At 48.7% G+C, this 26,751-nt stretch overlaps 1 protein-coding gene across 1 annotated transcript in view; it reads left to right on the top strand.

The window, feature by feature from the left end:
* Positions 1–7,429: 7,429 nt before the first annotated feature.
* Positions 7,430–26,751, top strand: part of Pi3K92E (phosphatidylinositol 3-kinase 92E) — a 90,965-nt gene continuing 71,643 nt past the window's right edge. The window contains exons 1-2 of the mRNA XM_084597789.1: positions 7,430–7,630; positions 23,877–24,109. Coding sequence (XP_084453915.1) covers positions 23,963–24,109 — 147 coding nt within the window. The 5' untranslated portion in view covers positions 7,430–7,630; positions 23,877–23,962. The remainder of the gene's footprint in view (positions 7,631–23,876; positions 24,110–26,751) is intronic.

The raw sequence follows: 26,751 nt of genomic DNA, 5'->3' as shown, positions 1-26,751 counted from the left end.
GATATTGCGAACTTTTTCATCTTTAATCTGGTCCTTCGTCACGGTGCCCCTGCGATCGTTTTAACTGACAGAGGCACGGCATTTACTTCAGCTCTAACCCAGGAAGTGATGCGGCTCAGTGGCACTTGTCATCGCAGAACAACAGCTTACCACCCTCAGACGAATGGCCTTACTGAGCGACTCAATAAGACGATCGCCGATATGCTTTCTATGTACGTCGACGAAGATCATAAGAACTGGGACCAGATATTACCGTATGCAACATTTGCGTATAACACCGCAGTCCAGGAAACGACCCACTTTACACCGTTTCGTTTGGTGTACGGTCGCGAAGCTGTCACCATGCTGGATGCAATGCTACTGCCAGATGTTGCCCACCCATCGATTGCCGGTGCCGACCAATTCGTCCAGCATGCCGAGGCCGCTCGCCAGCTGGCTAGACTGAGAGTCCGGACACAGCAAGTTAAAGATGCTCGACGGTATAACCTTCGTCACAGGGAGGTAATTTACAACCCTGGCGATCAGGTTTGGGTGTGGACACCTGTTCGCCAGCGGGGTCGCTCGGAGAAGCTTCTGCGCCGCTACTTCGGCCCGTACGAAGTACAACGCAAAATCAGCGACGTCACCAACGAAGTGACCCCGCAAGGAACTGTTCGCTCATCCCGACGGCAAGCACAATCGGAAGTCGTACATGTCGCCAGGATGAAGCCATTCTACTCCCGCTAGGTCAAGCTACATGTGTTTTTTTTTTCTTTGCTTCCTTTAACTACTTGATGTGAACGCGCATCCTCGCCGACTACGGTTATCCTCGACCTCGCCACTCGGCATAGGGACGATGCCTTTTCCACCGGGAGGGGCAATGCCGCAATGTTATCGTACTGGCGCCGCCATGTGGCGAGCTCGGGAGACTGGCACGCGCTCGTCTTCTTCGCTCTCGGTGCTCGCCCTGCCAGTCGGTTCCGTGCCTGACATTGCCGGTGTTTTTACTTAGTCCTAGTAAACCTGCTGAACCAGTTTCACTGGCTTCTGTGACAATATCCGAATATAAAAATTATACTTATGCATCAAACGTCTACAAGCAGCACAATACGCGTGACAAAGCACCGGATGTCGTTACGAATTTGTGAAAATTAAACCGCCGGCTTGCTTGCAAATGCCGGTGGCAAAATCAGCTATTTTCCCAAACCACACACACAAAAAAAAGGTGCTTATAAACTTCCCCCTAAAACGTCCGGCCTCTATCTCTGCACAACGGATTCGAAGGTCCACCAAAGCCATATTTGGCTCATGGTCGGTTCTTCCGCAGCCAAGGTTTTCTCCGACGAAAGGCGTGGGCGCTTCTTCCGCAGCTACCGTCAAATGCGTACAGCCACTACCTTCGAGAAGGCAATGAAGTTTGTTTCGCGTGTATGTCTACGAAGATGACCGAATGCTGGTAGGATCGACATGGCCGGTGTTCACAACTACGCGGGTCGCCTTTTTACAAATTTTAGCGAAGTGAAAAGGAAGCAATCAGGGTTGTGTGCCTGGTGTCAGGGGGAAGCGAACCCAGGGAATAGCGACGAGTAGAGAAGTAGCTGGTGCTATTCTCGGCCCGAAACGGCGCCGCACCTTCTGCACTGACATCAATAATCAATATCGATTCAAGAAGAAAACACACACAGCTGAATTCTCAGGCACTGAGGTTACCTTAGGATTCAGACATTGTGTTTTTCTTATTTCTCAACGCATGCAAAGATGCCAAATGGTACCTCTGAAAACCGAGAAATAATGTAATTTGTTTCTTGCGATAATTACGTTCCTTTGGAGAAGCGGCCATGTGGGTTCTCAGACAAATTACGTTGGTCCCGGTCAACGTATGTACATAGACAGCATGCCATAGTCAACCACATAGTCAACCCATTGGTTCGCGGGTGATAGCTGCAGGTCATGCTGTGAACTGTAGTAGAGGCCTCAAGAACTTCGGCTACAATCGTCGACAGAAACTTGAGAAAGCACTTGATGGCCCCATGGCGCAGTACGAGGGCTTGCAAAAAGAAGTTCGCAACCTCAGTCGTTATGCCGTTAGGCGGAGTAGCGGTCTCAGCGTAGCGTGTGAGATCATCGATGGGGGTGACGATCCAGAGATCACCTTATGCAGAAAATGGAAGCGACCCCTATAAGTCGATGCCGACGACGGCGAAAGGAGTGGCAGGGAAAGGTAGAGGCTGCAGTATAGATCAGCGGGAGATGAAGTCGGCCCTTTGCGGCGCTGGCATGGCGATATTTATTTTGCCAGACCCGTAATGCTTTTCGGGCTACGCTGGCCGCAGCACTAACAGGATTGCCATCAGTATTGGACAAAAGCGATGATGCCAGCTGGCCTGTTTCGCTGCTGTAATCAAGACATAAAGGTTATCCACCCTCCCCTTACATTTACAACATTGACATCGGATAAGAATATTAGCTGATGAGCGAGTTTAAAGATAACCCTGCCTCTGAGCACGTGGCTCGCAGTGCCTTTGCGGCCTCACAAATCCCCGCAAACGGTACACTTCCTGTCAGCGCCTCCTTCTTGTCACAGCTGTCTTATTATACCGTATGCTCCAGTGAAGGTGAGCCATAATGCTTTAAATGTGGCGTTTTCAGCTTCAAGATGGCTTTACCATCGCCTCAACTCTTGTTGGCTGACATAAAAAAAAAAAAATACAGGTGTACCATGACGGCTTCTAAGCTACACTGTTTACCTAAAAGCTGGAGAACGTTTTCTTTTTATACTTTCACACTTAAGTACTTGAGTGAAATTGGAAATTTGTGGCCGGGCGTTAGTAACAGCCACACTTTTATTTAAGTTGATTAAAGGATCATTTTTTTATTTTTTATTTGAAGACCATGGCTGTTTTGGCTGCGGGGCTCCATGAATTTCGACCACTGCACGCCATTTTCAAAAAGCACGCGCTGCGAGACGAGCTCAGTGTCACTTTTCACTCCTGAGCCTACATGCCACGTGACATCTCGTTCACCATCCCCCCTTTCCCCCGCGTGCTGTAGTGCTCGCTGCTCCAACCCACAAAAGAGAGAGGCCACGTTACAGGTACTCCACGCAGTGACGTCTTGATGTGGACGTCGCTTCACAGTCTGCCGAAAAAGCGTGCTTTTCGAAAATGGAACGCTGTGGAACTAATTCGTTGAGCCAAACACCGCTCAGGGAAACCGCGTTCCCGAAATTAAGAAACAAAATGATATAGCTATTCCTAACGATCAGCTACAAATTTCCAGTTATATTCAAACGCGTATTGTAATGGTCAAAAAGTAAACTATTAGATTATAGTCAACCAACCTGCTGGCTAGCATGCTTAACCGAGTTTCTGGTTTCAGCTAACCCTAGCTTGTATTGTAACGCCGATGAAGTTATGTTCATATGTGTAAAAAGCCTGTCGCATGGAAACCGAAAAGTATGCAGCTTGGATAACTATAGCTTTTCTACCTGAGTACATGCAGGACACTGAAGTCTCAGATGCAGATAGAATCTCGAGCCTTTTGTTTACCACTCTTTTTGTAATGAAGCCGCTGTTGGTAACAACGCGTTCTAGCCTTCATATCATGTTTGGCTGAAACAAAATCATCGCTCGGGCTAACTAAACTGGCTCAGCGACCTCTATTCGAGCCTTAGGGCTTAAACAAGCAAAACAGCAATGGGGGCTAGTTTTATTTATTTTATTTAACAACACTGCCGCTCTCAACCGAGAGCCTGGCAGACGGGCAAAAACATACATGTTATGTTACAAGCATACAATATAAAAGAAATGAAAGAATTCTAAACAGTTCCATTAAATGCGGACAACAAAGTATACAATTTTTGGGAAAAAACAACCCGAACAATAATCGCAGCAGTATGGCAGCATTTCTTAAAAAACAAACAAACAAACAAAATAAAAAGATAACAATAGTCGGTGTACCCCATATTAATCGTACGAATTGTTAGTAACGTGTGAAGGGGACCGGGAATAAAAGTAAGAAGCATTAATGGTCTCTTGTGATTAACTCTAGTTGGGTTACGAACTGCAACAATGAATTTGTGTTTTTTAGAGATGAGCTTAGCTGATTCCATTCTCTTATCGCACGAGGAAAGAAAGAGTACCTGAATGCGTCGTTAGAAAAAGAGTATTCCGTTAGCGCATGCTCGTGGTGGTGCCGTGTTATTCTAGACAGTGAATGCGATATGTACGTAGTTGTATCAATTTTGTACTGGCCGTGTAGTAGTTGATAAAGAAATTTTAGTCGGTCTTGTTTTGCTCTAGTCGATAATGTGTTTAAATCTAAACGAGCTAAGAGAAGGGAGGGTGAGTCTGTACGCCTGTATTTGCTGTTAATAAACCCTGCTGCTTTTCTTTGCACGCGTTCAAGTTTAGCTATGTTAGTTGCTGTATAAGGAAACCAAATTGTGTTAGCGTATTCTAAAATTGGTCTGACAAATGTTGTATAGGCCAGAAGCTTAATATTCATTGGTGTGGTCTTTGGGCGTCTTATTAAATAAAATAATTTTTGTAGTGCTGTAGTCGTTATATTATTTATGTGTGCCTCCCAATTAATATTTGATGTCAGTGTTATTCCCAAGTGTTTATATTCATCAACCTTTAAAAGTGGTGTACCATTAACGCTGTAGGTGAAGAGAGAGGATTGCATTTTTCTTGTAATTGTCATGGCCACTGATTTTTTAACATTATTAGACATTTGCCAGAGGGAGCACCACTCGGATACCATGTTGAGGGATTCGGAAAGGATGAGATGGTCACTATGGCTTTTAATTTCTTTGTATATAACGCAATCATCCGCGAAGAGTTTAATTTTGCACCCTATATTATTAGTTGGTTTACCATTTCAAGAATTTTCGCGCTACGATATACACAGATGCACAAGAAAGCAGGAACCACGTACACAGGACAAGCGCGCAGTGACAACTAAGGTTTATTGATAACAGGTTACATTTAAAACATTCCACACGAACTCTCTGATACAAGAAATCTCGCAAGCTCAACAGGCAGTGTCACATTCCTACGCACCTACGCTCCTTTAATATCTTTATCTCATGCTTAGTTGTCAGTGCGCGCTTGTCCTATGTACGTGGTTCCTGCTTTATTGTGTATCTGTGTATATCGTAGCGCGAAAATTCCTGAAAAGGATTAAACAATTTCGCCTTTCGTTTTAACTCTGCTTGAATGTTTATAGTTTTGATTTCCGCGTTGTAAGCATCACCTACCACGCACCACATGTATTGAATGTATTCTTAAATTACAATATCAAGTCCTGAAAATATGAAAGGAAAATTACAATGAAAATGTCTTGCGTTTTCAGTATCGGGGAAGATGATTGCTTTCTTGATTCGATCTTAACGGTACATGCAATCTGCCCAACTCAATTTGATCGCCACGCCTCCTGGGTGACCACAGGGGTTTTGTGTGAACTGTCCAGAAGTGCGCGGAATAGACCCCTTTCACTGTTTTCTGCATAAGCCTCTCTCTTCTTCTTCGCCAAGGGTTCTAATGTCATCATCATTAACTGCGGCCGCTGAGGTATACAGCTCTGTCCCATAACCCTCCAAACACCCTCAACCTGCGCCTGCCGCGGCAGCTTTATCCAACTTCAAGCACCCTGATCTCATCTGAATGCCTGACATCCTGCCAGTAAATGCTATACTATCGATTATCCTATCATTGCATTATACGTTCTGCCCATGCCCATTTCTTCTTCTTGATATCCGCTACAATGTTATTAACTTGAGTTATAATTTTCTCTGGCCCACTCAGCACGCCTCGTGTCTCTTAACGTTACACTTACCGTTTTTCGTTATATATAGCTCTCCGCGCGTTCTCCTTAAGTAGAAAGTTTTTCGAGCCTCCACGTTTCTGCCGCATAGATGAGTACCGCTACGATGTACGACACGAAGCTTCCATCTGGCGTCATTAGTCTAAGATGCTTCGTGTTAAACATAAGCATGATTACAACCAGTCTGGGCATTTAAGCGGTGAAAAAGTTTGGGTACGTTGTCGCTTCACATATAAAAGAAGTGTAAGAGCGCACAAACGACGACTGCACAAGCTAATGGAAAGAGACAAGCGTTACAAGTTGGGACATCTGGGGATGGACGTCGGCAGGGGGGTTCAAAGTGGAATCTGCATCCCTCAAGCCAAACCCGCCCTTACGCTCCCTTCCTCCCACTCGTGTCCTCCACTCGTGCATCCCGATTTTCCTGGTGACAAGAAACTTTCTGTGATTTTTTTTTCTCCACCAAAGGCAACAAAAAGGAGGAGGAGAAAGTTTCTCCAATCCCCCTCTTCGATGCAACGGTTTTGCCCCCCCCCCTCCCCTGAAATAAATATATTGTGCCAACACGTATGCATCTCGGTTAGCTGTACTGCATGTTGAGGAAGCAAAGGTCAGCGAAATGAAATAATCAGGGCAATGTTTCGTCTTTTTTTGTAAATGTTCAGTGTTAAAGGCAAATAACAGTTTAATCGCTTTATATGTTGCCATGCTTTTATAGATTATGCGCGCATGTGTGTGTGTGTGTGTGTGTGTGTGTGTGTGTGTGTGTGTGTGTGTGTGTGTGTGTGTGTGTGTGTGTGTGTGTGTGTGTGTGTGTGTGTGTGTGTGTGTGTGTGTGTGTGTGTGTGTGTGTGTGTGTGTGTGTGTGTGTGTGTGTGTGTGTGTGTGTGTGTGTGTGTGTGTGTGTGTGTGTGTGTGTGTGTGTGTGTGTGTGTGTGTGTGTGTGTGTGTGTGCGCGCTGCGGCTTATACGTGGTGCGCGCAAACATGCCACTCAAGAATATGCATAGAAGCTGGCGTGTTGATCTAAGGTCGCCAGAGTTTCTAGGAAAGGCTCGCAAGACAGCCTACGACATGCTGCAAGAGGTCACAGAACTTTCAGTTACCATCCTAGGCCAACGACTCTCCAAGAGTTTCCCTGCCACAGTTCGTCGCCGAGAAGCAGAGATGCGCGAAGGAAGACGCGATGCGTCAAGCAGCGTGAGCCATGCGCAGCCGACGCGTCACTCTCCGACCCTACACCGCTGTTAGCCGCGTAGCGCCCAGTACAATTCTTTGTTAGCGGGTGTTCTCGGTGGCAAAGAGGGCCCGACTGACTGCGGTGAACGTTGCACGAGTAAGCGGCACAATAGCTTCGGTCGTATCGACCTGACGTTTGTAAACAAGCCTCTCGTTGAACCTCCTACAGTGCGAAACGCGAGCCTAAAACCGAATAGAGGTATACAGTGGTAGGAGGGGGAGAGGGGATCCCTTCGCGATGCGCCGTCTCTCTCGGCCTTCCGTCTGCTCGTGGCTTCGGAAGGGAAACAGGATATCCACGCCCCTCGCCCCCTGAAGCATCAACAGCGGGCTCGTGTGCTTTCAAAACGCTTCCTTTCCGATAGAACGCGCCGGAAACTGCAGCGCTCCGTTTCGCCGCTGCAGTCGCAACTGTCGCTGCCTTTCCGTCGCCGTCGCTCCGCAGGGAGCTGCGTTTGGATTGGTACAGTGTGCGTTATCACTGGCGCGCAATATTTGCGACCCCCTGCTGTGGCCACCAGGGTAATTTTCGGTGGTTTCGGAGTGCTTTTTTTTTTCTCGCCGACCGAGGACTCTGAGATCATCAGGTGGGTGTCCTATTTTTGTCGGGAAAAGGGCTGTTTTTAGAGAGTTGGAAATCCCACAATAGCACCTACATACGTGGCGCTAGCCCTCACGATTCTAAAACGTCGTGATACAACCTCGTTGCAAAATACCGTTATGAAATTTTGAAACACCTGTTGATACACGACGTATTGGCTTCCCAAATACTTTTTCTCGCGTTGAACATCTATGCTTTAAAGCAAGATATGTTTTACCCGCCATGTTCATTGAAAACGCCGTTAGGTTGGTTTGTTGGGTTTAACGCCCCAAAGCGACTCAGACTATGAGAGACGCCGTGGTGGAGGACTCCGGAAAGTTCGACCACCTGGGGTTCTTTTACGTGCACTGACATCGTATAGCACAACGGCGCCTTGCTTTCCGCCTTCATTGAAAAGCGGCCGCCGAGGGCGGGATTCGATCCCGCATCTCTGGGAACAGTCGTCGAGCGCCTTAACCAGCTGCGCCACCCCGGCGGGGTGAAAACGCCGTTAGGCGTCGCCACTGAAAGTGAATACCCTAAAGCACGTGCACCTACGAATCCTCTGCGAGAACGGGATTAATACACGAGAGCAGAGCATGGGCGGGTAAATGACGTTCTAATTCTCAAAGCTAGGTACTCTATAGCTTATTTCTGCGAACGCAGGATATAACATCTCTGGTGGCAAGAGGGAATGTCCGCAGTCTACTGTTTTGCTTCTTGTTCCCGTTAATAGAGAGCGTTTTCGACCTAATTCAACGCGCATCGTTCCGTTTAGTCCCTGGAACACCTAATTTCCACCTCTGTGCTTGAAATGTGTTATGATACTTAACGGGGCTACCATTTCAGATAAGTATCAGCCTCATCCGGCTTCCCTGCTTAAGAACATTGCAAGAAAACGTTGTAATGACAATCTTGAATGGAGTATTCGAACAAGGTCACATTGAGTTGATGCAAGATGAGGATGTTCGCCTTGTGAATTCGGTCATACGGCCATGTTTGGGTGGAAAAAAAGGCAGGGGGGCAAGGGTCTTCATGCCCAGTCGTGCCTTCGCAGTAACGAGCAATGCGTTTTCGTAGCTTTCGTTACCAGCAGAAAACTTCGCTTAAAAAGTGAAAGAACCCCCCGTTTTTTCCTGACTTACGTTAGCCACCTGGAACGTATTGTGCAGCCAGAGGTAGTGTTGTTCTATTTGAACCTCGCTTGGTTCCGCATTACATACGACTGCGGCTTCTCTCGGCTTGAATTTCGCAACATGAGTCAGATATGCAGTGCGTGGTTTTGTGTTGTGAAGCAAAAAGGCACTCATAAAGAGATGGAACAGCGGGATGAAGGTCGTAATTACTACGGAGACGTTAGTGCACATACACACGAGATACTAGGAATGTAAATAGGAGTTATTGCAAGCCTGCGCACTTCCTTTAGGAGAATTAATGGTCCATTTTACTACACATAATAATTTTCCAGACTAATTCACACTTGCACTCACTAAGTTTATAGCAATGCATGTAAACAGCATGTAGATTACATTATGTACTTATGTGAACTCACGAAAAGTAATCTTTTTGTTGTAATATTATTCACTTTGATGCAAGTGTATCAGTAATTTTCATTGTTTTGGTATTTTTGCTTTTTGTTTTGTACAATGAAGCCAAGGTGCGGAGGCGATCATATTGGAGTATATATAACCGCAGAAAAGACAACTTCCGTCCAAAAGTTCCGGTGAATTTCGATTATTGATTGATAAGCTTTATTGAGGAAAACTGGGGTTAGGGGGAGTGGGTTAAGAAAAAGCATCGGCAGTCCTATGTCCAGGAATCCGTTGTCCTCAGCAGCGGCTCTGGCCCGCTGCACCAGTATGAGCTGATGCTGCGTGTCCGAGTCAGCTAGAAGGTCCTCCCACTGCTCAGGACTAGGGCTACCTATTTTAGGCATTATGGGGCTTGCCCCACACCGCCATGTTGTGCGGTATAGTGTAGCTGTGTCTCCTCACCAGACACATTTGCTTTTGTATTGTTTTGGCCATATCCTGTGATACAGGGCTCTGAATTTGTGTTTGTTTGTAAGCGCCTAAGTGTATATGGCTTGTTGTCGGCTTAGTGTGTCATATGGAAGTGCATACTTTCTACGCCTCTCCCTACACGTTCGTATTGTTTCTCAGTATGTTTCTCGTGTTGGGAACGGCTCTACCGATGGCTTCGCAGCCCGGCTAGTGAAACCTCGGACGACGGCATCTACTCTAATATTACCCTCCACCCCAGCGTCGGGGACCCAAACAATCGCGTGTTGCCTAATTTGGTCTGTTCCTTCTGGCCGGCCCGTTAGGAACTCGTTTGCTGTACGATTAGTCCTGTTGTTTTGGAATGCTCGAAAGGCGGCTTGCGAGTCCGAGACTATCCATTAACTGTGAACAACCAAAATATGAAAACAACAGCGAGAAAACCTTTGTCCCGATGGAGTTCAAAGAAAGCCGGCTACTCATAAAAGTCGGTAAGGTTATTTGGTGCATCGATTCGTATCGCTTGAATTCAGACAGGCGCGAAGCGTATCCGCCAATGTTTCGCAAAGCGTGCCAAACGACCATAGACATATTCCTGGCAAGGCCACATGTGTCCTTAATAAACAAGGTTCCGTGCCTTTTGGTGGAACCGCGCACGTAACGCATGCATATATGAGCATGCGCGTGGGTCTGATGTCACCGTCGCACTGCCGTGTTTTCGTAATGCCATGAAACTGCCTACTAATGTTGCTGTCGTGGTTCAGTTCTAACCGGGCGTTTCGCAAATGCATTCCCTGTTATAGTAACAGTCCAACCTTCCTACCTTGACCGTTTCAGCGTGTAAAGCTTGAAGTAACCCTAAAATAGCAGTAAGTAAAAGTCCCCGCACGCGTATGTACCATCATACCTATGTCATAATAGAGGGCTTGTATCTCATGCGCATCGTTCAATTCAATATGTGCGCAGATCAGGGTAACTACCGATCGCTTCTTTAGATCCTCTTATGAATAGGCGGATATCTTGCCCGTGATGTCTATGGAAATACTAATAGCATGCTCTTTGTTTTAAACTTGAACCGCATTAGACCATGTAATAAATACAATACAAAATTGCCAGAAGTCTAGTCTGCACTTTGAGCAATCAAAAACACAATTGGGAAAAGGCGTCATCACATTTGAAAATTTGTGCACGTGTCACTGTCCCCTTTTTTGCGCGTTAATACGTTTTTTTTTTTTTTTACGAAGAATTAACAAAGGCTTTAAGAACTAAGCTATGCATTGATTATGGCAGACAGCAGTGCTTGAGTCATAACTGCTTCTTTGTAACTTGTCAGTTGGCTCGTCAGTTTCGTTGTAGCGGAGTTCAAACACACACAGCACGCAAAATTAAAAACGCACCCTCTACCGATACCATCATGAATCTTGTGCTGAGCCGACTAGTTTTTAACACGCATGGCTGAAAAAGCACACACACCAAATGAAAATGAATAATTAGATCTTATCTCTATGCGGGCCTTACTATAGTGAGCTTCTTCTAAATGGGGGCATTGCAGGCAGATTTCCTGTTTCCGACCCTCTTCATTCTTGCACTCGATCCGCTTCTACGTGGAGTTGCAGCTGACAGGCGCATTCTCGGTTTTCCACTTGAACGAGAAAAAGTGGCCATCTCTGCGCACGCGGATGACATTTCCCTTTTCTTGCGAGATATTGATAGCTTCCGCATTTTCTTGGGAGTGTTTTCTGAGTACGCGGCCGTGTCCGGGGCTCAGCTCAACACAAGCAAAAGTCACGCACTCCGATTTGGATCATTTCAGGGTTCACTGCCAACCGAGGTTCCCTTTGTGGGCGCGGACCGCTTACTTGAGTACTATTTGAACCAAGCGGAGTACCGGCTTGCACGTGCGAAGAAACAGTTTCACGCATGACCCGAATGCTCGTTGACGCCGCGCGCTTCGAGCTGTCACTCAAATCTAGGGTCGCATTAGTAAAATATCGGGCGTGCGCATTCACATTTTATGTGGCGCGAGTCTCGCGTCTTTAATAGATGGAGGCCTTGGGCAGTCAGCCGCCTGCCCCGCGAGGTCACAGACTTTGAGCGGCGGCGGCGCTGGGCAGTTCTCCCCGAGTCAGCGCCTAGCTTCATGGGACGTCGTGCCTAACGACAGCTGTCCCAACTGCAGCGCGACGGAAACAATCTACTATGTAGTGTTTGACTGCTTAGTGGCGCGAGTCATCTGGCGCCTCGTGAGACGTATACGTTTTCTGTACATTACGGGCCAGGCGTTCGTCGCCCGTGCGGAGTGTTTGCGCGCCTGATTGTGTCGTGTTTATTTTGTGGCACCGTCGCTGCCTGGCGAAAGCACGCAGGCATCCAGCACGCGCAATGTATCCAGCGCTTCGAAATCTCCGTCTCCCCCTCTGGAAGAGCCTGTCCGGGCGTCTGGAAACAGATGGGGAGGCGCGGTTCCTGCAGCGCTGGCATACACGTTTCTTTGCTGTTCGTCCGGATGGTCTCGCCATGCCGGCACTCCTCTATTGAGTGTTATAAATTGTCGTGTGGTGTTTCTTCTGAAAATCTCCCCTCCCTTTTTCCCCCCTTTTTTGGGGAGATGCTCTCTGGCTTGGTATTAGTGCAATGGTCGTTGTGCAGAACGGACCTGCAGCTTATATAACATTGTTTTATATAGTATATTGTCACGTGGTGGTGACAAGGCCGTTGACACCAAAAGAAGACACGGGCTTAATGGTACTGAAATTAACTCTTTATTGGGCTTACTTGCGCCCGCAAAAGAACTAAGCAACTCGGCGGCGGCGATAGCAACAAACGAGCTCGTCGATAGTCGAACAAAGAATGCCCGTCGCATTCGTCAACGCTCAATTTAAAGGCTGCTCAGAATGATCTAGATAACGTCGCAAACAGCTACCAGCACGGGCTGGAACATTGTAGAAACATATGCGAGTGATCGGAATCTTCAAGACAGATCTCGGTGCATCGTTCGCGACAAAGACAATGATAACGCGTCGTATCGCAACAACGGGCATGAAGAAACATGGGATACAGAATCAGAATGATAAGGCCGCGTGTCAGCTGCTGTCGAACAGGAATAGATATAGATTTACACAATTCGCGGCAATATTATATATATTTAAAAGAGATGCATGACCCGTGGAAAGGAGAAAGAAGAGGAAATCAGATACGTCGAGCGCCGAAGACGATAAAAAAGTGAAGAGGACCAAAAGGACGAAGCTCGAGCTGTCGCTGTGAACGCTGGCCGTCGTAGTTGCTACGTAAGATAAATATATTGAGGTGTGAACCATCTAAACCACGTCATTACACTTGTAGGAGGTGTCGCCTGTTCCCAACCTGGAGCTCCGCAGTCGTACCTTGCCCGGCTCTACCATCATGACAAACGCAACGACCCAGTCTATTCCGCTTGTTCTCAGCGCTATCATCTGCTCGGGACCAGTGCGGCAACGCGACCCACCTATCTTCACCGGCACGGACGACACCTACGTAGAGGGCTGGCTAACTACATACGAGCGTGTGAGTGCTTACAATAAGTGGGATGACCACGTTACGCTCACCAACGTCGTCTTCTATTTAAGTGATGTCGCCAGCTTGTGGTTCCAAAACCATGAAGCTGTCATTTCAACCTGGGCAGCACTCAAAACTAGCCTCACGGAGGTTTTCGGCCAACCGCTGTTCGGAAACTTTGCGCCGAACAACAGTTGGGTTCTCGCATCCAGCAGCAAGGTGAAAATTTCACAAGCTACATTGAGGATGTTGTCGACCTGTGTAAACGTCTTGATCCATCTATAAATGAAGCAGAGAAGATCAAGTATATCCTCAAAGGAACTGAATTTGACGCATTCCCCATGCTCGCCGCCCAATCCCCTCAAACCATTTCTGACGTCATTTCTTTGTGCCAGAGCTGTGATGAGCTCCGCAAACAGAGTCTCATGACGCGCCATGCCATTTCCTCGGATTTACCACTATCGACACTGGATCTTCCCGGTGCTCCTCAAAACAGTTTGTGCGGGAAGAGGTGGCTCGACAGTTGTCCCTGGTTACCTGCCGTCCCAATTCATCTCTGCCGCCTCCTCTACAGCGTGTAATCCAGGAACAAGTTGCCGAGATCCTGCCGAGTACCAACCCACCACCTATGGTTGCCGCTCCGCTGACGTACGCCGAAATGGCAAACTGCCCACCGCCCGAAACGCCAACGTACGCGCCCCCAAACCACGCCTTCAATCGCCGGCAGCCCGTGCATCCAATGCCACATACACCGCCTGCTCGGCCTCGCACCGGTCCCCGCAATGCGAATCCGTGGCGCACACAAGATATGCTACGTCTGCGGTGTATCTGGCCATGTGGCACGGTGGTTCCGTGCACGTGGATCCCGTTTTTATGACTACCGAGCTGCCGACGTCATGAACCGTAGGAACATGAACGTTTGACTGTAGTGGGGCCGTTCGGGGGCCCAGGGGCCTGCGCGCCCCGAACTCCTCTCTTAAAATAAATGTTTGTTTTTACTACTACTACTACGGGTGCGCTCCAGCCTACAACGTATACTTTTTCCGAAGCTGAGTCCGGTCGTGCGCCTTCTCATCACTCTCCGACACGTTTCGATTCATATGCCCACCGGTCCCCATCTTCCCGCCGTCGGTCCCGCTCTCCTATCACCAGCCGATCACCACCAATTCAGCCGGAAAACTAGGCGCCGCAGTTCTGGAGGCAAGAACTGCGCCCTCCGTAACTGTGTCAAGCCCTGTAAACATTATTGTGGTTTTCGTAGCAGGCGTTGCTGTTGATGCGCTTGTTGACAGTGGTGCGGCGGTGTCCGTGATTAGTTGCAACCTGTGCCGCAAGCGTCGAAAAGTGATGACGCCGATCTCCGATATTTCATTGCGAACCGCGAGCGCCGAAAAGATTCACCTGTTGCTGCGTGCATCGCATGGCTCGTCATACAAGGCCTCTCCTACGTTATTGAATTCATCGTCCTCGCTCAGTCTTCTCATGAAATCAGCCTCGGATGGGGCTTCTTGTCCAAGCATCATGCCATCATCGACTGCGCACATGCTCACATTGATTTGTTGCCGCTTTGTGACACTCTCGTAGACACAATCCCTGCTCCAGCTGCGCCCATTTTCGCTGCCGACGACATCGCTGTCCCTGCTTACTCTTCTCTTCCTGTGCCTGTGAAATGTGATGCCATCAATGACGCTAGAGTAATGTACATGTCCGTCCTTTGTGCTCATCGAAAATATGTGCTGCTCCCGCATGCCGTGCTAAATATTTCTGTGGTATCAGCGTTCTGTACGTCGCCAACACGTTGCCTTTTCTAACGACGTTACTTCGAAGAGAATCGCTTGGCACTGTCCATATCATTGATCCCGCCGACGCCTCTAGTGTTACTGCAGACCCTACAGTGCATCACATTACCGCCCTCACTCCTCCCACTGGAGTCACCGACTCGACCAAACTTGATATTTTCGACCGTTCTGTCGACGCATCGTTGCCGCCTACCCAACGCGACGAGCTCGTTGCTTTGCTTCAACGATTCAGCGCCTCATACGACTCTCACCAAACTTCGTTGGGACGTAAAACCGCGGTTCGCACTCATATCGAAACCGACCTCCACGCACCACTGCGCCTGCACCCCTACCTAGTCTCAGCCGCTGAACGCCGCGTCATCGAGGCCAAGTGAGTGACATGCTCGAGCGCGGAGTGATCCAGCCTTTTCGCAGCCCATGGGCTTCACCCGTCGTTCTAGTAAGGAAAACGGACGGCTCCATTCGGTTCTGCGTCGACTACCGTGGGCTCAACAAGATCACTTGGAAGGGCATTTATCCCCTCCCACGCATCGACGACGCCCTTGACTGTTTGCAGGGAGCTGAATAATTTCATTCGCTGGACATCCGCTCAGGCTATTGGCAGCTGCCAATGGCTGAAGCCGACCGCCTGAAAATCGCATTCTTAAAGCCAGACGGTCTATATGAATTTAATGTCATGCTTTTTGGTTTGTGCAACGCTTCAGCAACATTCGAGAGCATGATGGACAACATCCTCCGCGGGCTGAAATGGCAGATATGTCTCTGCAACCTAGATGATATTGTCATCTTCTCGAACCACTTTCCATCTCATCTTGTTCACCTCAAGAGGGTTCTTCGATGTCTAAGCAATGCAGGCTTGCAGCTGAACTTGAAAAAGTGTCGGTTTGGTGCTCGACAGCTGGTGATACTCGGCCACGTCGTGTCCAAGGACGGAGTCCTGCCGGACCTTGCCAAACTTCGTGCAGTGGCGGGATTTCCCACGCTTACTGACACAACTGCGCGGCTTTACGGGGCTTTGTTCGCATTTCCGCCGCTTCGTCCAAAATGTTGCCGACATTATTGCCCCCTTGACACAGTTTCTTGCAGGAAGCCCCGAATTGTCGGCCTGGTCACCTGAATGTGATGCAGCTTTTACTACGCTCCGCCGACTTGTGACATCCCCACAGATACTACGTCACTTCAACCCGTGCGCTCCTACCGAGCTCTACACGGACGCCAGCGGCATCGGTATCGGTTCTGCTCTAGCTCAGTGTAAACCTGATTTCCCTGAGTACGTCGTAACTTACGCCAGTTGTGCGCTGTCCAAAGCTGAGACCAACTATACAGTAACAGAAAAAGAATCTCTGGCGATTGTTAGGGCCATCACTAAATTTCGTCCTTATATGGTCGGCCATTCGATGTCATCACCGATCACCATGCTCTATGCTGGTTGTGGTCCCTCAAAGATCTGTCCAGCCGCCTCGCCCGCTGGGCTCTCCGTTTACAAGACTATGACATTCGTGTCTTTTATCGCTCTGGTCGCAAGCACTCCGACGCAAACGCCCTTTCGTGCTCCCCTGTGACCTCTGACCCTGGACCACACCCTGTCGCTGGCCTCACGCCTTTCTCCCTTGAAACCATGGATATGGCATATCAGCAGCGCAAAGATCCCCATGCTGCTTCACTCATTACCGTTCTGGCCAACCAATCACAATGCCACCCTTTCAGAGGTTCCGACGTCAATCCCAACGCTTTACATGCGTGACAATCTCCTTTACCGCAGAAACTACCTCCCTGATGATCGAAAATGGCTGCTTGTTATTACCCGACATCTCCGATCAGTCATTTGCGCGAGCTTTCACGATGACCCACAGTGCGCCCATGTTGGATTAAAGCCTCCTGTATACTTTATACTATGGCTGGATTCCTGAAAGCATATACCCTCCTACGTCATCGCTGCTACTGGCAGGACATGTATTATTTTGTTCACCAGTACGTCCGCTCTTGTATCCACTGTCAGCGTCGCAAGACCCCACGACACCCTCCAGCTACCCTGCAGCTTCCCAGCAGCCTTCGGCCATTTGAACTTGTTGGAATTGACCTTTACGGGCCTTTTCCCTGCTCTTCCCGTTAAAGTCGATACCCTGCCGGCAACAGGTGGGTCATTTTTGCCATCGACCACATCACCAGATATTCTGAAACTGCTGCTTTACCAGCTGCAACTGCTTCTGGTTTCATCCTTGAGAACCTTATCCTGCGTCACGGTGCGCCACTGGAATTACGTAGCGACCGTGGTTGCATGTTCTTGTTCGATGTCGTAGAAGCCCTTCTTCAGGCGTGCAGTGTTATTCATCGTACGACGTCTGCCTGCTATCCCAAGACAAATGGAATGGTCGAGAGATTTAATCGGACCCTCGGAGACCTGATGGCCATACATGTTTCATCTAGCCACTCAAATTGGGACCGTGTGTTACCATTCATAGCCTACGCCTACAATTCTGCTGCGCAAGCGACTACCGGTTCCTTGCCCTATTTCCTTCTGTATGGCCGGGAACCTTCATGTACAGTGGACGCCATCCTACCCTACCGTCCCGACGCCTCCGTATTGACACCCATTTCTCAAGCAGCGGCCTCTGCCGAAGAGTGCCGTCATATCGCACGTCAAATCACAGCTCGAAATCAGTACCACCAGAAAACCAACCGCGCCGGATCCCCATGTCGGCCGTCTGCTTGTTGTCCGGATACGTTGGTATGGCTATGGGTGCCCTCTTCTATTTCAGGCTAGTCGCCCAAGTTCCCGAGTCGATACCAGGGACTCTATCGTGTGCTTAAGCAAACTTCTCCGGTTATTTACCTTATAGAGCCCCTCACGCCATCAATAGATCATCGCTGAAAAGGACGTGAAATTGTCCATCTATCAGAGACGTCGCGCGCCGAAGACGATAAAGAAGTGAAGACGACAAAGTTTGAGCTGTCGCTGTAAACGCTGTAAACATTAGAGAACGACAACAACAACAAACGCTGGCCGTCCTAGCCGCTACGTAAGATATATTGCTGTGCAAACCATCTAAACCCCGTCATTACATTATATATATATATATATATATATATATATATATATATATATATATATATATATATATATATATATATATATATGTGTGTGGTTTCGTTTATTTTTGGGGGTTTAACGTCACAAAGCAATTCAGGCTACGAGAGTCGCAGTAGTGGAGGATTCCGGAAATTTCGACCACCTGGGGTTCTTTACTGTGCACTGACATCGCACAGCACGCGGGCACCTTGCTGTTCGCCGACAGCGAAAAGCGGCCGCCGAGGCTGGGACTTGATCCCGCGCCCTTGGGAACAGTAGTCGAGTACCGTAACCACTGCGCCACCCCGGCGGGGCATATATATATAAATTGTCACAGAAGCAAGTAGAACTTGTTAGGCAGGTTTACTCACAACTAAGTATAAGCACCGGGAAGATAAGGCACAGAACCGACTGGCGGGCGAGCACCGAGAGCGAAGAAGACGAGCGCGTGCCAGTCTCCCCAGCTCGCCACATGGCGGCGCCAGTAAGATAACATTGCGGCATTGCCCCTCCCGGTGGAAAAGGTATCGCCCCGATGCCGAGTGGCGAGGTCGAGGATAACCGTAGTCGGCGAGGATGCCGCTTTCACATAAAGGAAGCAAAACAAATCAACACAGATGTAGCTTCACCTAGCGGGAGTAGAAGGGCTTCATCCTGGCGACATGTACGACTTCCGATTGCGCTTGCCGTCTGGATGAGCGAACAGTTACTTGCGGGATCACTTCGTAGGTGACGTCGCTGAGTTTGCGTTGTACTTCGTACGGGCCGAAGTAGCGGCGCAGAAGCTTCTCGGAGCGACCCCGCTGGCGAACAGGTGTCCACACCCAAACCTGATCGCCAGGGTTGTAAATTACCTCCCTGTGACGAAGGTTATAACGTCGAGCATCTTTAACTTGCTGTGTCCGGGCTCTCAGTCTAGCCAGCTGGCGAGCGGCTTCGGCATGCTGCACGAATTGGTCGGCACCGGCAATCGATGGGTGGGCAACATCTGGCAGTAGCATTGCGTCCAGCATGGTGACAGCTTCGCGACCGTACACCAAACGAAACGGTGTAAAGCGGGTCGTTTCCTGGACTGCGGTGTTATACGCAAATCTTGCATACGGTAGTATCTGGACCCAGTTCTTATGGTATTCGTCGACATACATAGAAAACATATCGGCGATGGCCTTATTGAGTCGCTCAGTAAGACCATTCGTCTGAGCGTGGTAAGCTGTTTTTCTGCGATGACAAGTGCCACTGAGCCGCATCACTTCCTGGGTTAGAGCTGAAGTAAATGCCGTGCCTCTGACAGTTAAAACGATCGCAGCGGCACCGTGACGAAGGACTAGATTAAAGATGAAAAAGTTCGCAATATCAGTAGACGTGCCGCTGGGAAGAGCTTACGTCTCACAATAGCGGGTTAGATAATCTGTGGCGACTATAATGTACCGGTTTCCCAATGATGACGTAGGAAATGTCCCGAGCAAGTCCATACCGACTTGGTGAAAAGGTACTCGCGGAGGAACAATAGGCTGCAGCAGGCCGGCCGGCTTGACAGGTTTTATCTTCCGGTGTTGGCAATCACGACACGTCCTAACATAGCTCTGAACCATAGCGGCAAGCTTGGGCCAGTAGTACTTTTGTCGTACTCGTGCCAAGGTGCGAGAAAAACCGAGATGTCCGGCAGAAAGCTCGTCGTGGCATGCCTGCAAAACGTCGGTACGGAGCGGCGTTGGGACAACCAGCAGATACTGAATGTCTGTGGAAGCGTAGTTTTTCTTGTAGAGGACGCCGTTACGCAAGCAGAACGACGACAGGCCACGCGTGAAAAGGCCAGGCGGCGATGAGGCGGTTCCTTCGAGGTAATTGATGAGGGGCCGCTGTTCGATGCCGTCTCGCTGCTGTTGAGCGAGATATGGCGTCGAGAGAGCACCGAGAAAAACGAAGTCATCTGTTTCAATTGAAGAACATGGGATAGGGTCTCTGGATAGGCAGTTAGCGTTCTTGTTTTTTGTTTCTTGTCGGACTTGTGCACAATAGTTGACGTCGAACTCCTGTAGGCGGAGACTCCAGCGGGCTAAGCGGCCTGAAGGATCTTTAAGGTTCGCTAACCAACAGACTGAGTGGTGGTCACTGACCACTCTAAACTGCCGACCATACAAATACGGTCGAAATTTTGTTACCGCCCACACAACTGCAAGGCACTCCTTTTCGGTAGTAGAATAATTCGCTTCGGAACGAGACAGGATGCGGCTAGCGTAAGCAATTACCCGCTCAACGCCTTCTTGCCACTGAACGAGAACTGCACTGAGGCCAACGTTACTGGCGTCGGTATGCAATTTTGCGTCGGCCTCCTCGTCGAAGTGGCCATGTACGGGCCTTGTTTGAAGGCGCTTCCGAAGCTCTTCGAAAGCCCTTTGCTGTTCTTCGGCCCAGATGAAAGGCTGGTCGTCCTATGTTAGACGAGTCAATGGTTCCGCTATTCGGGAGAAGTGCACAAATCTCCTGTAATATGTAGAGAGACCCCAAAACCAACGCACGGAACTTTTATCCGTGGGGGTCGGGAAAGCAGCTAAGGCAGCCGTCTTTTCTCTGGATCAGGGCTAATTCCCTCAGCACTCACGACGTGACCCGGAAACTTGAGCTATTGAAATGCAAAGTGGCATTTTTCTGGTTTTAGTGAGAGTCCGGCCCCGCGGATGGCATTTAGCACGGCCGTCAATCGTTTGAGGTGCTCCTCGTAGGTCGCAGAGAAAATGACAACGTCGTCAAGGTAGACAAGGCACGTCTGGCATTTCAGGCCGGCTAGGACAGTGTCCATCATTCTTTGAAAGGTTGCGGGAGCGGAACACACCGAAGGGAAGTACGTCAAATTCGTACAGTCCGTCAGGAGTAATGAATGCGGTCTTCTCTCGATCACGTTCGTCGACGTCATTCTGCCAGTACCCACTGCGTAGATCGAGCGATGAAAAGTATCGGGTGTGGCGGAGTCGGTCGAACGAGTCATCGATTCGAGGCAATGGGTAGACGTCCTTTTTCGTAATTTTGTTAAGCCTTCTATAGTCGACGCACAATCTGAGTGTTCCATTCTTTTTAGCGACCAGCACAACTGGTGAGGCCCATGGGCTTGTGGACGGCTGGATCACATCATCGCGGAGCATTTCATCAACCTGCGCCCGAATAGCCTCTCGTTCTTTCGCCGATACTTGGTAGGGATGTTGGCGGATAGAGCGCTCGGTGGGATCAACTATAATTCGATGTTTGGCTACTGACGTCCGTTTCACTTTGGAAGTGACGGCAAAGCAGTCACGGTAAGTGTCCAGAATTGCTTGAAGGCGGCGCTTCTGGGTAAGAGACAAAGCAGGATTCACGTCAGTTTGGACAGTATGTCCAGTGCTCTCGGGAAGGTTCTCGTTGGCCAGCGAAAGGGCGCATTGGGCGGATGGCGCACTCACTGCGTCAAAATAAGCGATAATAAGGTTTGTCCGTGAGATGCATTAGCGAGATTCCGGGAGTGACAGATATTGTGCCTTTCCTTTCCCTTAAGCCAATTATAGAACGGTGGTGAACTTTGATGCGCTACACGCAATTCTGATTGTATTCCGCAAGGGGCGGGCGATGTGTCGTGTGCAGCAGCAACGGTCCGGCTTTCGCATCTCTTCACTACATATTCTGCACTGCTCTCGGAATTTTAAGGCGAAAACCTTTCTAGGCTCATGAAATGAAATCATATGTGCGATAGTTGTGCACGAGATTGGTGCGCGAGATCTATCAGCCTGTGCGCGATATTGCGCGAGATGTGTTCTTCGTGTCTACCCTTCCTGTCATCTGCTCTTCCCGTCAGAGAGCCCGTTGGGCCCCGGCTCACTTGCAGGCAGCAGGCAACACCATCGCAGACTACCATGCCCGAGAAATGTCAATCCGGGGTGAGCACGAGCCGGAAGAGCTACCGCATCCGGTTACCAGTTTTCGGGAGATTACCCGGATGTACTGAGAGGAAAGGTGCAGAATGCCAGAACCGCAACCCAAAGTCACCAGGCAACAACAGACGATCCTGCGTCGAGCGCAGGCGGGATCGCTTGCGCATCCCGTGCTGATGAACCGCATGTACCCTGCGGAACACGATATGCTCTGTCCTTTTTTCAAAAAAATAAAAGGGCACCCTGCCGCACGTTTTGGCAGAATGCACAAGAAGTAGGACCCCCCTCCTCCCCTTCCCGACAATACCACAATCTTCAACCCCTTGAGCGATGGGAGACTTTGTTATCCAGCCTCACCCCATCGATTCAGCTCGCATTGACGTACAGAGGCAAGGACCTGCTGGGAACATATGGGTCCCGCAACTAGGGAACCACCACGTCTGGTGCCTGCATGCACAACCGAAATATTTCGGGCCAAACAAATGTTGATTCCTCCTCCTCTTGCTATCTGCAATCCCACACTTGAACTCGCGCCAAGGAACGCCACGCGACAGGAGCGATTCTATACTTTCTTCACACACTTGTCGGAGAAAGTGTAACAGATACTCTGCCTTTCCGTTTCTGTAAATCAATTATTATTATATGTATACTGCAACTAATGCCGATAATAGGCAAACGATGAGAGGCAAATGGTAGGAGAGGAAGAGTAGACTTTCGCCAATCTCCTCTTAGGAGATCTAAGAGACTGTCGAATTTTTTGAAGCAATAGCTTCACTATACGCGAGTTAAAGCCAAAGTCACCGTGTGTTTCTGATGACCTTTAAACAGTTTCGAGGTCAAGTTGGAATTTAAGCCACAACCTCTTTTGGTATCTATTTTTCCACCAAAAGTCAAGGTCAAGGTCAAAATTCAACCGACGTGGCAAGTAGCTTGACGCGTGAGCAGCTGCGTGGCGCGATTACTGGCGTTAATCTCAAGCATAGGCGCGCCGCGCGCTTCGGCCGGAGCCGCGCCATGGACTCGGAGGAAGAGCATCTGAGCAGCCGTGTTTGTTTCGATCGTCGGTTGGCAGCATCTGTTGTTGTGGCTGTGAAAAAAGGAAACGAAAATGCACGGGCCTGCTACTAGCTCGGCAGCCCAGCCATCTCCGCTGACTCGTGCAGACAGAAGAGAGAAAGTAGAGAATCCGGAGGACATTGCGTCACGAGGTGAAAGTTTGCGGACGCGGAAGGAGTTAAACCAAAAAGCGACGGAAACGTCGGGACAAAGTGAGAAGCGTGTTGCGAAACACCTCCTCGACGATGCTGCAAGGCGTGAGCGACAAGCAGCACTGAGGGCCGCTTCAGCTATCGCTGCACACTAGGTTTAACCCGGAACTATACGACCCCACAAGCTTTCTATGTGGCGCACCTAGAGCCACCTTCAATAACACAATGTTTTTATGCGAATATCTTAAGCCACCGCCCCATTGGGGCCTCACGGACCAAGAGGGTTGGCAGATCGCGTTCTCCAGCTCGGACCCAGCTGCGCAAAAGATGCTGGTTGACTGGGCTGAAGCGGTCGCTGCCAGACACGGCCTGACAGACACCAGCCGCAATCAGGAACCACCTCAATCCTTGTAATGTACCCTGGCTACCACAATAAATGTTTTACCACCACAGCTAATATTTTTTTCACTGGATCGCTAACCCCGTGTTTTCTCATAATCTAATCTGTGCGTCGTCTCTACATAGCCACAGACGAAGGGATGGCGGACATTGCTTTCACCGCGTGTGTAGAAGAGTGCTACGGAACGCGGAAACACGATGAGCTCTGCCTGATACCAAGGCGAGACACTGGTGCACACAATCAGACGCCGATTCCTCTTTTATCTCTCACTTTAAGGATCTTATCGACTCTCTACTGCCTTCGCTTTGCTGCCACTCTGTGTACATCTTCATTTTCAATGTAGGTGCAGGAGCCCGTATTGTTGCCGGCGCTCCTGGATCGAAAGTGCATGCTGGCCCTTCCGGGACGGCATGACGAAAAGTGGGCGCTATGATTCCCCTGGGCAGCGGCCTCCTGCTGGAGGACTCGTGGACCTCGGGGCCAGATTCCCTTATCGAGGTCACCGTTCTCCTGCCCAACGGTATCATTCTCCTGCTCCAGGTCCCAAAGGAGTCCACGCTCGAGCAAGTTAAAGAGGTACGCAAATTTAAAGGCGAGTGCTTCCACAGCGAATGGCAAAATGGCGACCATCATGTTGCGTTCAGCGCGGAGAAATGTTCGATATACGCCCGCTTGTTCTAGTGCACGCACTGAGGATACTTTATTGCTCGAAGTTACCTCGCTCATTTTTTTGTGGCTCTTTCTAGCATTTTGTGGATGGTTGCGCTGGTTTTGTTCCCAGCATGTACTTCCTTTGCGCCCTTCTATATTTATGTTGACTTTCATATGAGAACAAAGACCAAACAGAAAAAAGAAAAACGGGTATTAGTGGGCATGCTTTTGCGAGAAACGAACCTCACTAGCGAGGTTGCGCTATCCTCACCTCATAAAGAGCTAAAATATGAACAAATACATGCGTGAAGCTTCTTTTCTGTTTGAAAGCATTTCTTTTAAAACTATGGCGCATAAACCTTGGAACTGTATGGAAAGTCGCTCTTAGTCTTTACGGCTGCCACCACGTGTATGGCGGCGCTGGACGTTCTAAATCCATAGGAAGATTTCAAATTTCAAACTTTTATTGAATTCCCTTCATTTTTTTTTTATTGCTCTCAGTATAAACGGTGTTAGTCCAAAAAGCATCTTATAGGTCAGAGCTCGCACCCAGGAGGAGGAGAACTCGATCCCGATAATAATCATCTTTAAGCAGAATCTCTCGGGACTCTCCTTTCTTGCAAAATTGCATGGTATCCCCATTGAGTTACGCGGTGTTGGTTAATGGTAGTCGACAGGTGGCACCAATAAGACGCAAGGCTGCCAGCTGAAATTTAAAAATTAGCGAAAAGTAAAACTGACTCTAATTTGAGTTTATAGAAACGCGGAAAATTCTTTGATGAGACCATTAAGTTTTGGTGTGTTTTTTTGCGTGAAGGAACACAAACCGCAATAGATATGGAACACGTAGGACTTCCGCCACCAGGTTTCAAGGAGGACATTCCCAAAGTCCATCCTTCCATCCATGGGAAAGGGGGTCACGCCAAAATCTGCATCAGCGGAATAAAAGTGGCCGGAAGGAATGCAGAAAAATAAACTAATAATTGATCTCAAAGAGGTTTATATATTGTTACGAGGCACGTCGAAATGTTACGAGGCGATGGTACGTCGTAGCCGCAACAGTTCGCCGTCAGGGACACACATGCAGGACAACCAGAGCCTAGCGTGGTCTTTCTTCACTAGCCCAGCACTTCGTCATCGTCTCCGTCACTGCGTACCGTAACAATATTTGCATTACCCCTGCTACGCGGCGGAATCTTACGTCATTACAAAGGTGACGGTATACGAAGGACCGGTTGGTTCTGCATCTTGTTCTGCCATTGTGATTGATAGCTGTGGCGAATAACATGCGATGATTATGGTAAACTATTTCTGACAAGCGCAGGAAAACATTTTTTAAAAAATCAGAAGATATTCAGGCCGCCCCAGACCATTTTCTAATGAAACTCCATAACAAGTCATACAAAACAAATGTCATTATTATTCATAAATAAGAAGTAGCGTTCAGAACATGAAGATTGCTAAATAGCATTATAATCCTATACTATATACAGCGGGTGAAAAGTCCTATGTGGCTTCCGGACCCGCTCACGAAAAGCTGGTATTTTTCTTACAAATCGCAAGACATTTCATGCTAGCAAAGGAATCAGCATTTATGCTTTTATCAAGCTAAAGAGGCTGCCCACGGTAACCTACGTGGCCTCCTGGCGTCCGAACACGGGATGCCTTATTGATGTTACACAAGGCATTTCACTTTGTTGGCCACGACGGGAAAAACCTTATTGCTGAATTTTTTGTTTTTTTAAATTTTAAACTGGGTAGTGGGATTTAGTAAGCTTCAGGTGTACCCAATTCCGTGTGGCTCGCCATAAAGTTTTTTTTTTTTCAATTCTTTGAAGGTGAACCGTCGCAATAGTTGTTTTTATTTAACAGTATTAAGACAACAGTATCAAGACTTTATGAAATAACAATGGAGATCGTTTCGAGTGTGTGGCAAGAACACCAATGGCAAATAAACGAGCCTTACCAAACTTTTCTAAAAAAAGCCTTGCTGCCAAGCTAGTTGCCTAGTAAGGCAAAATCGTATACGCCCTTTTAGCGACGGGACCTAGTGGCGGCGCCAGGAAAAGTGGCGCCCGAAAGATCGGTGAGACATCACAGGAATAGTACCATTTGTTTGGTTTGGTTTGTGGGGATTAACGGGGTTTAACTGACATCACACAGCACACGGGCGCCTTGCTTTTCACCTGCATGGAAAAGCGGCCGCCAAGGCCGGTATTCGATCCCGCGTCCTTGGGAACAGTAGCCGAGCGCCGTAACCACTGCGCCACCCCGGCTTTTTTTTTTCTTTATTGCATGAATTGGTACAAATACATCAGTAAAAGATCGTGGTTGCCATGCCCCTTGGCTGACAACCGTGTCTAATGGACTTTCATTACCACAAGTTCGCCCATCAGACTTAAGACCTCCTCCGCAGCGTCTTGCTGCTTCAAAATTTCTTTTAGTTTATACACTTGTTCAACAAAATAATCACATACAGATCGTGCATCGATATCACAGTGTCTATAAGCCATCCTACTCCTCCAAATACTGTGAAGGCCCAACAGCATGATGAGGGCATACTGAAA

This window comes from Amblyomma maculatum, chromosome 3 (genome assembly GCF_055883805.1).
Source record: "Amblyomma maculatum isolate TAMU_Amacu chromosome 3, ASM5588380v1, whole genome shotgun sequence".
Lineage (NCBI taxonomy): Eukaryota > Metazoa > Arthropoda > Arachnida > Ixodida > Ixodidae > Amblyomma > Amblyomma maculatum.
The sequence above is the reverse complement of the archived record's forward strand: the minus strand, read 5'-3'. Positions and strand labels throughout refer to the sequence as shown.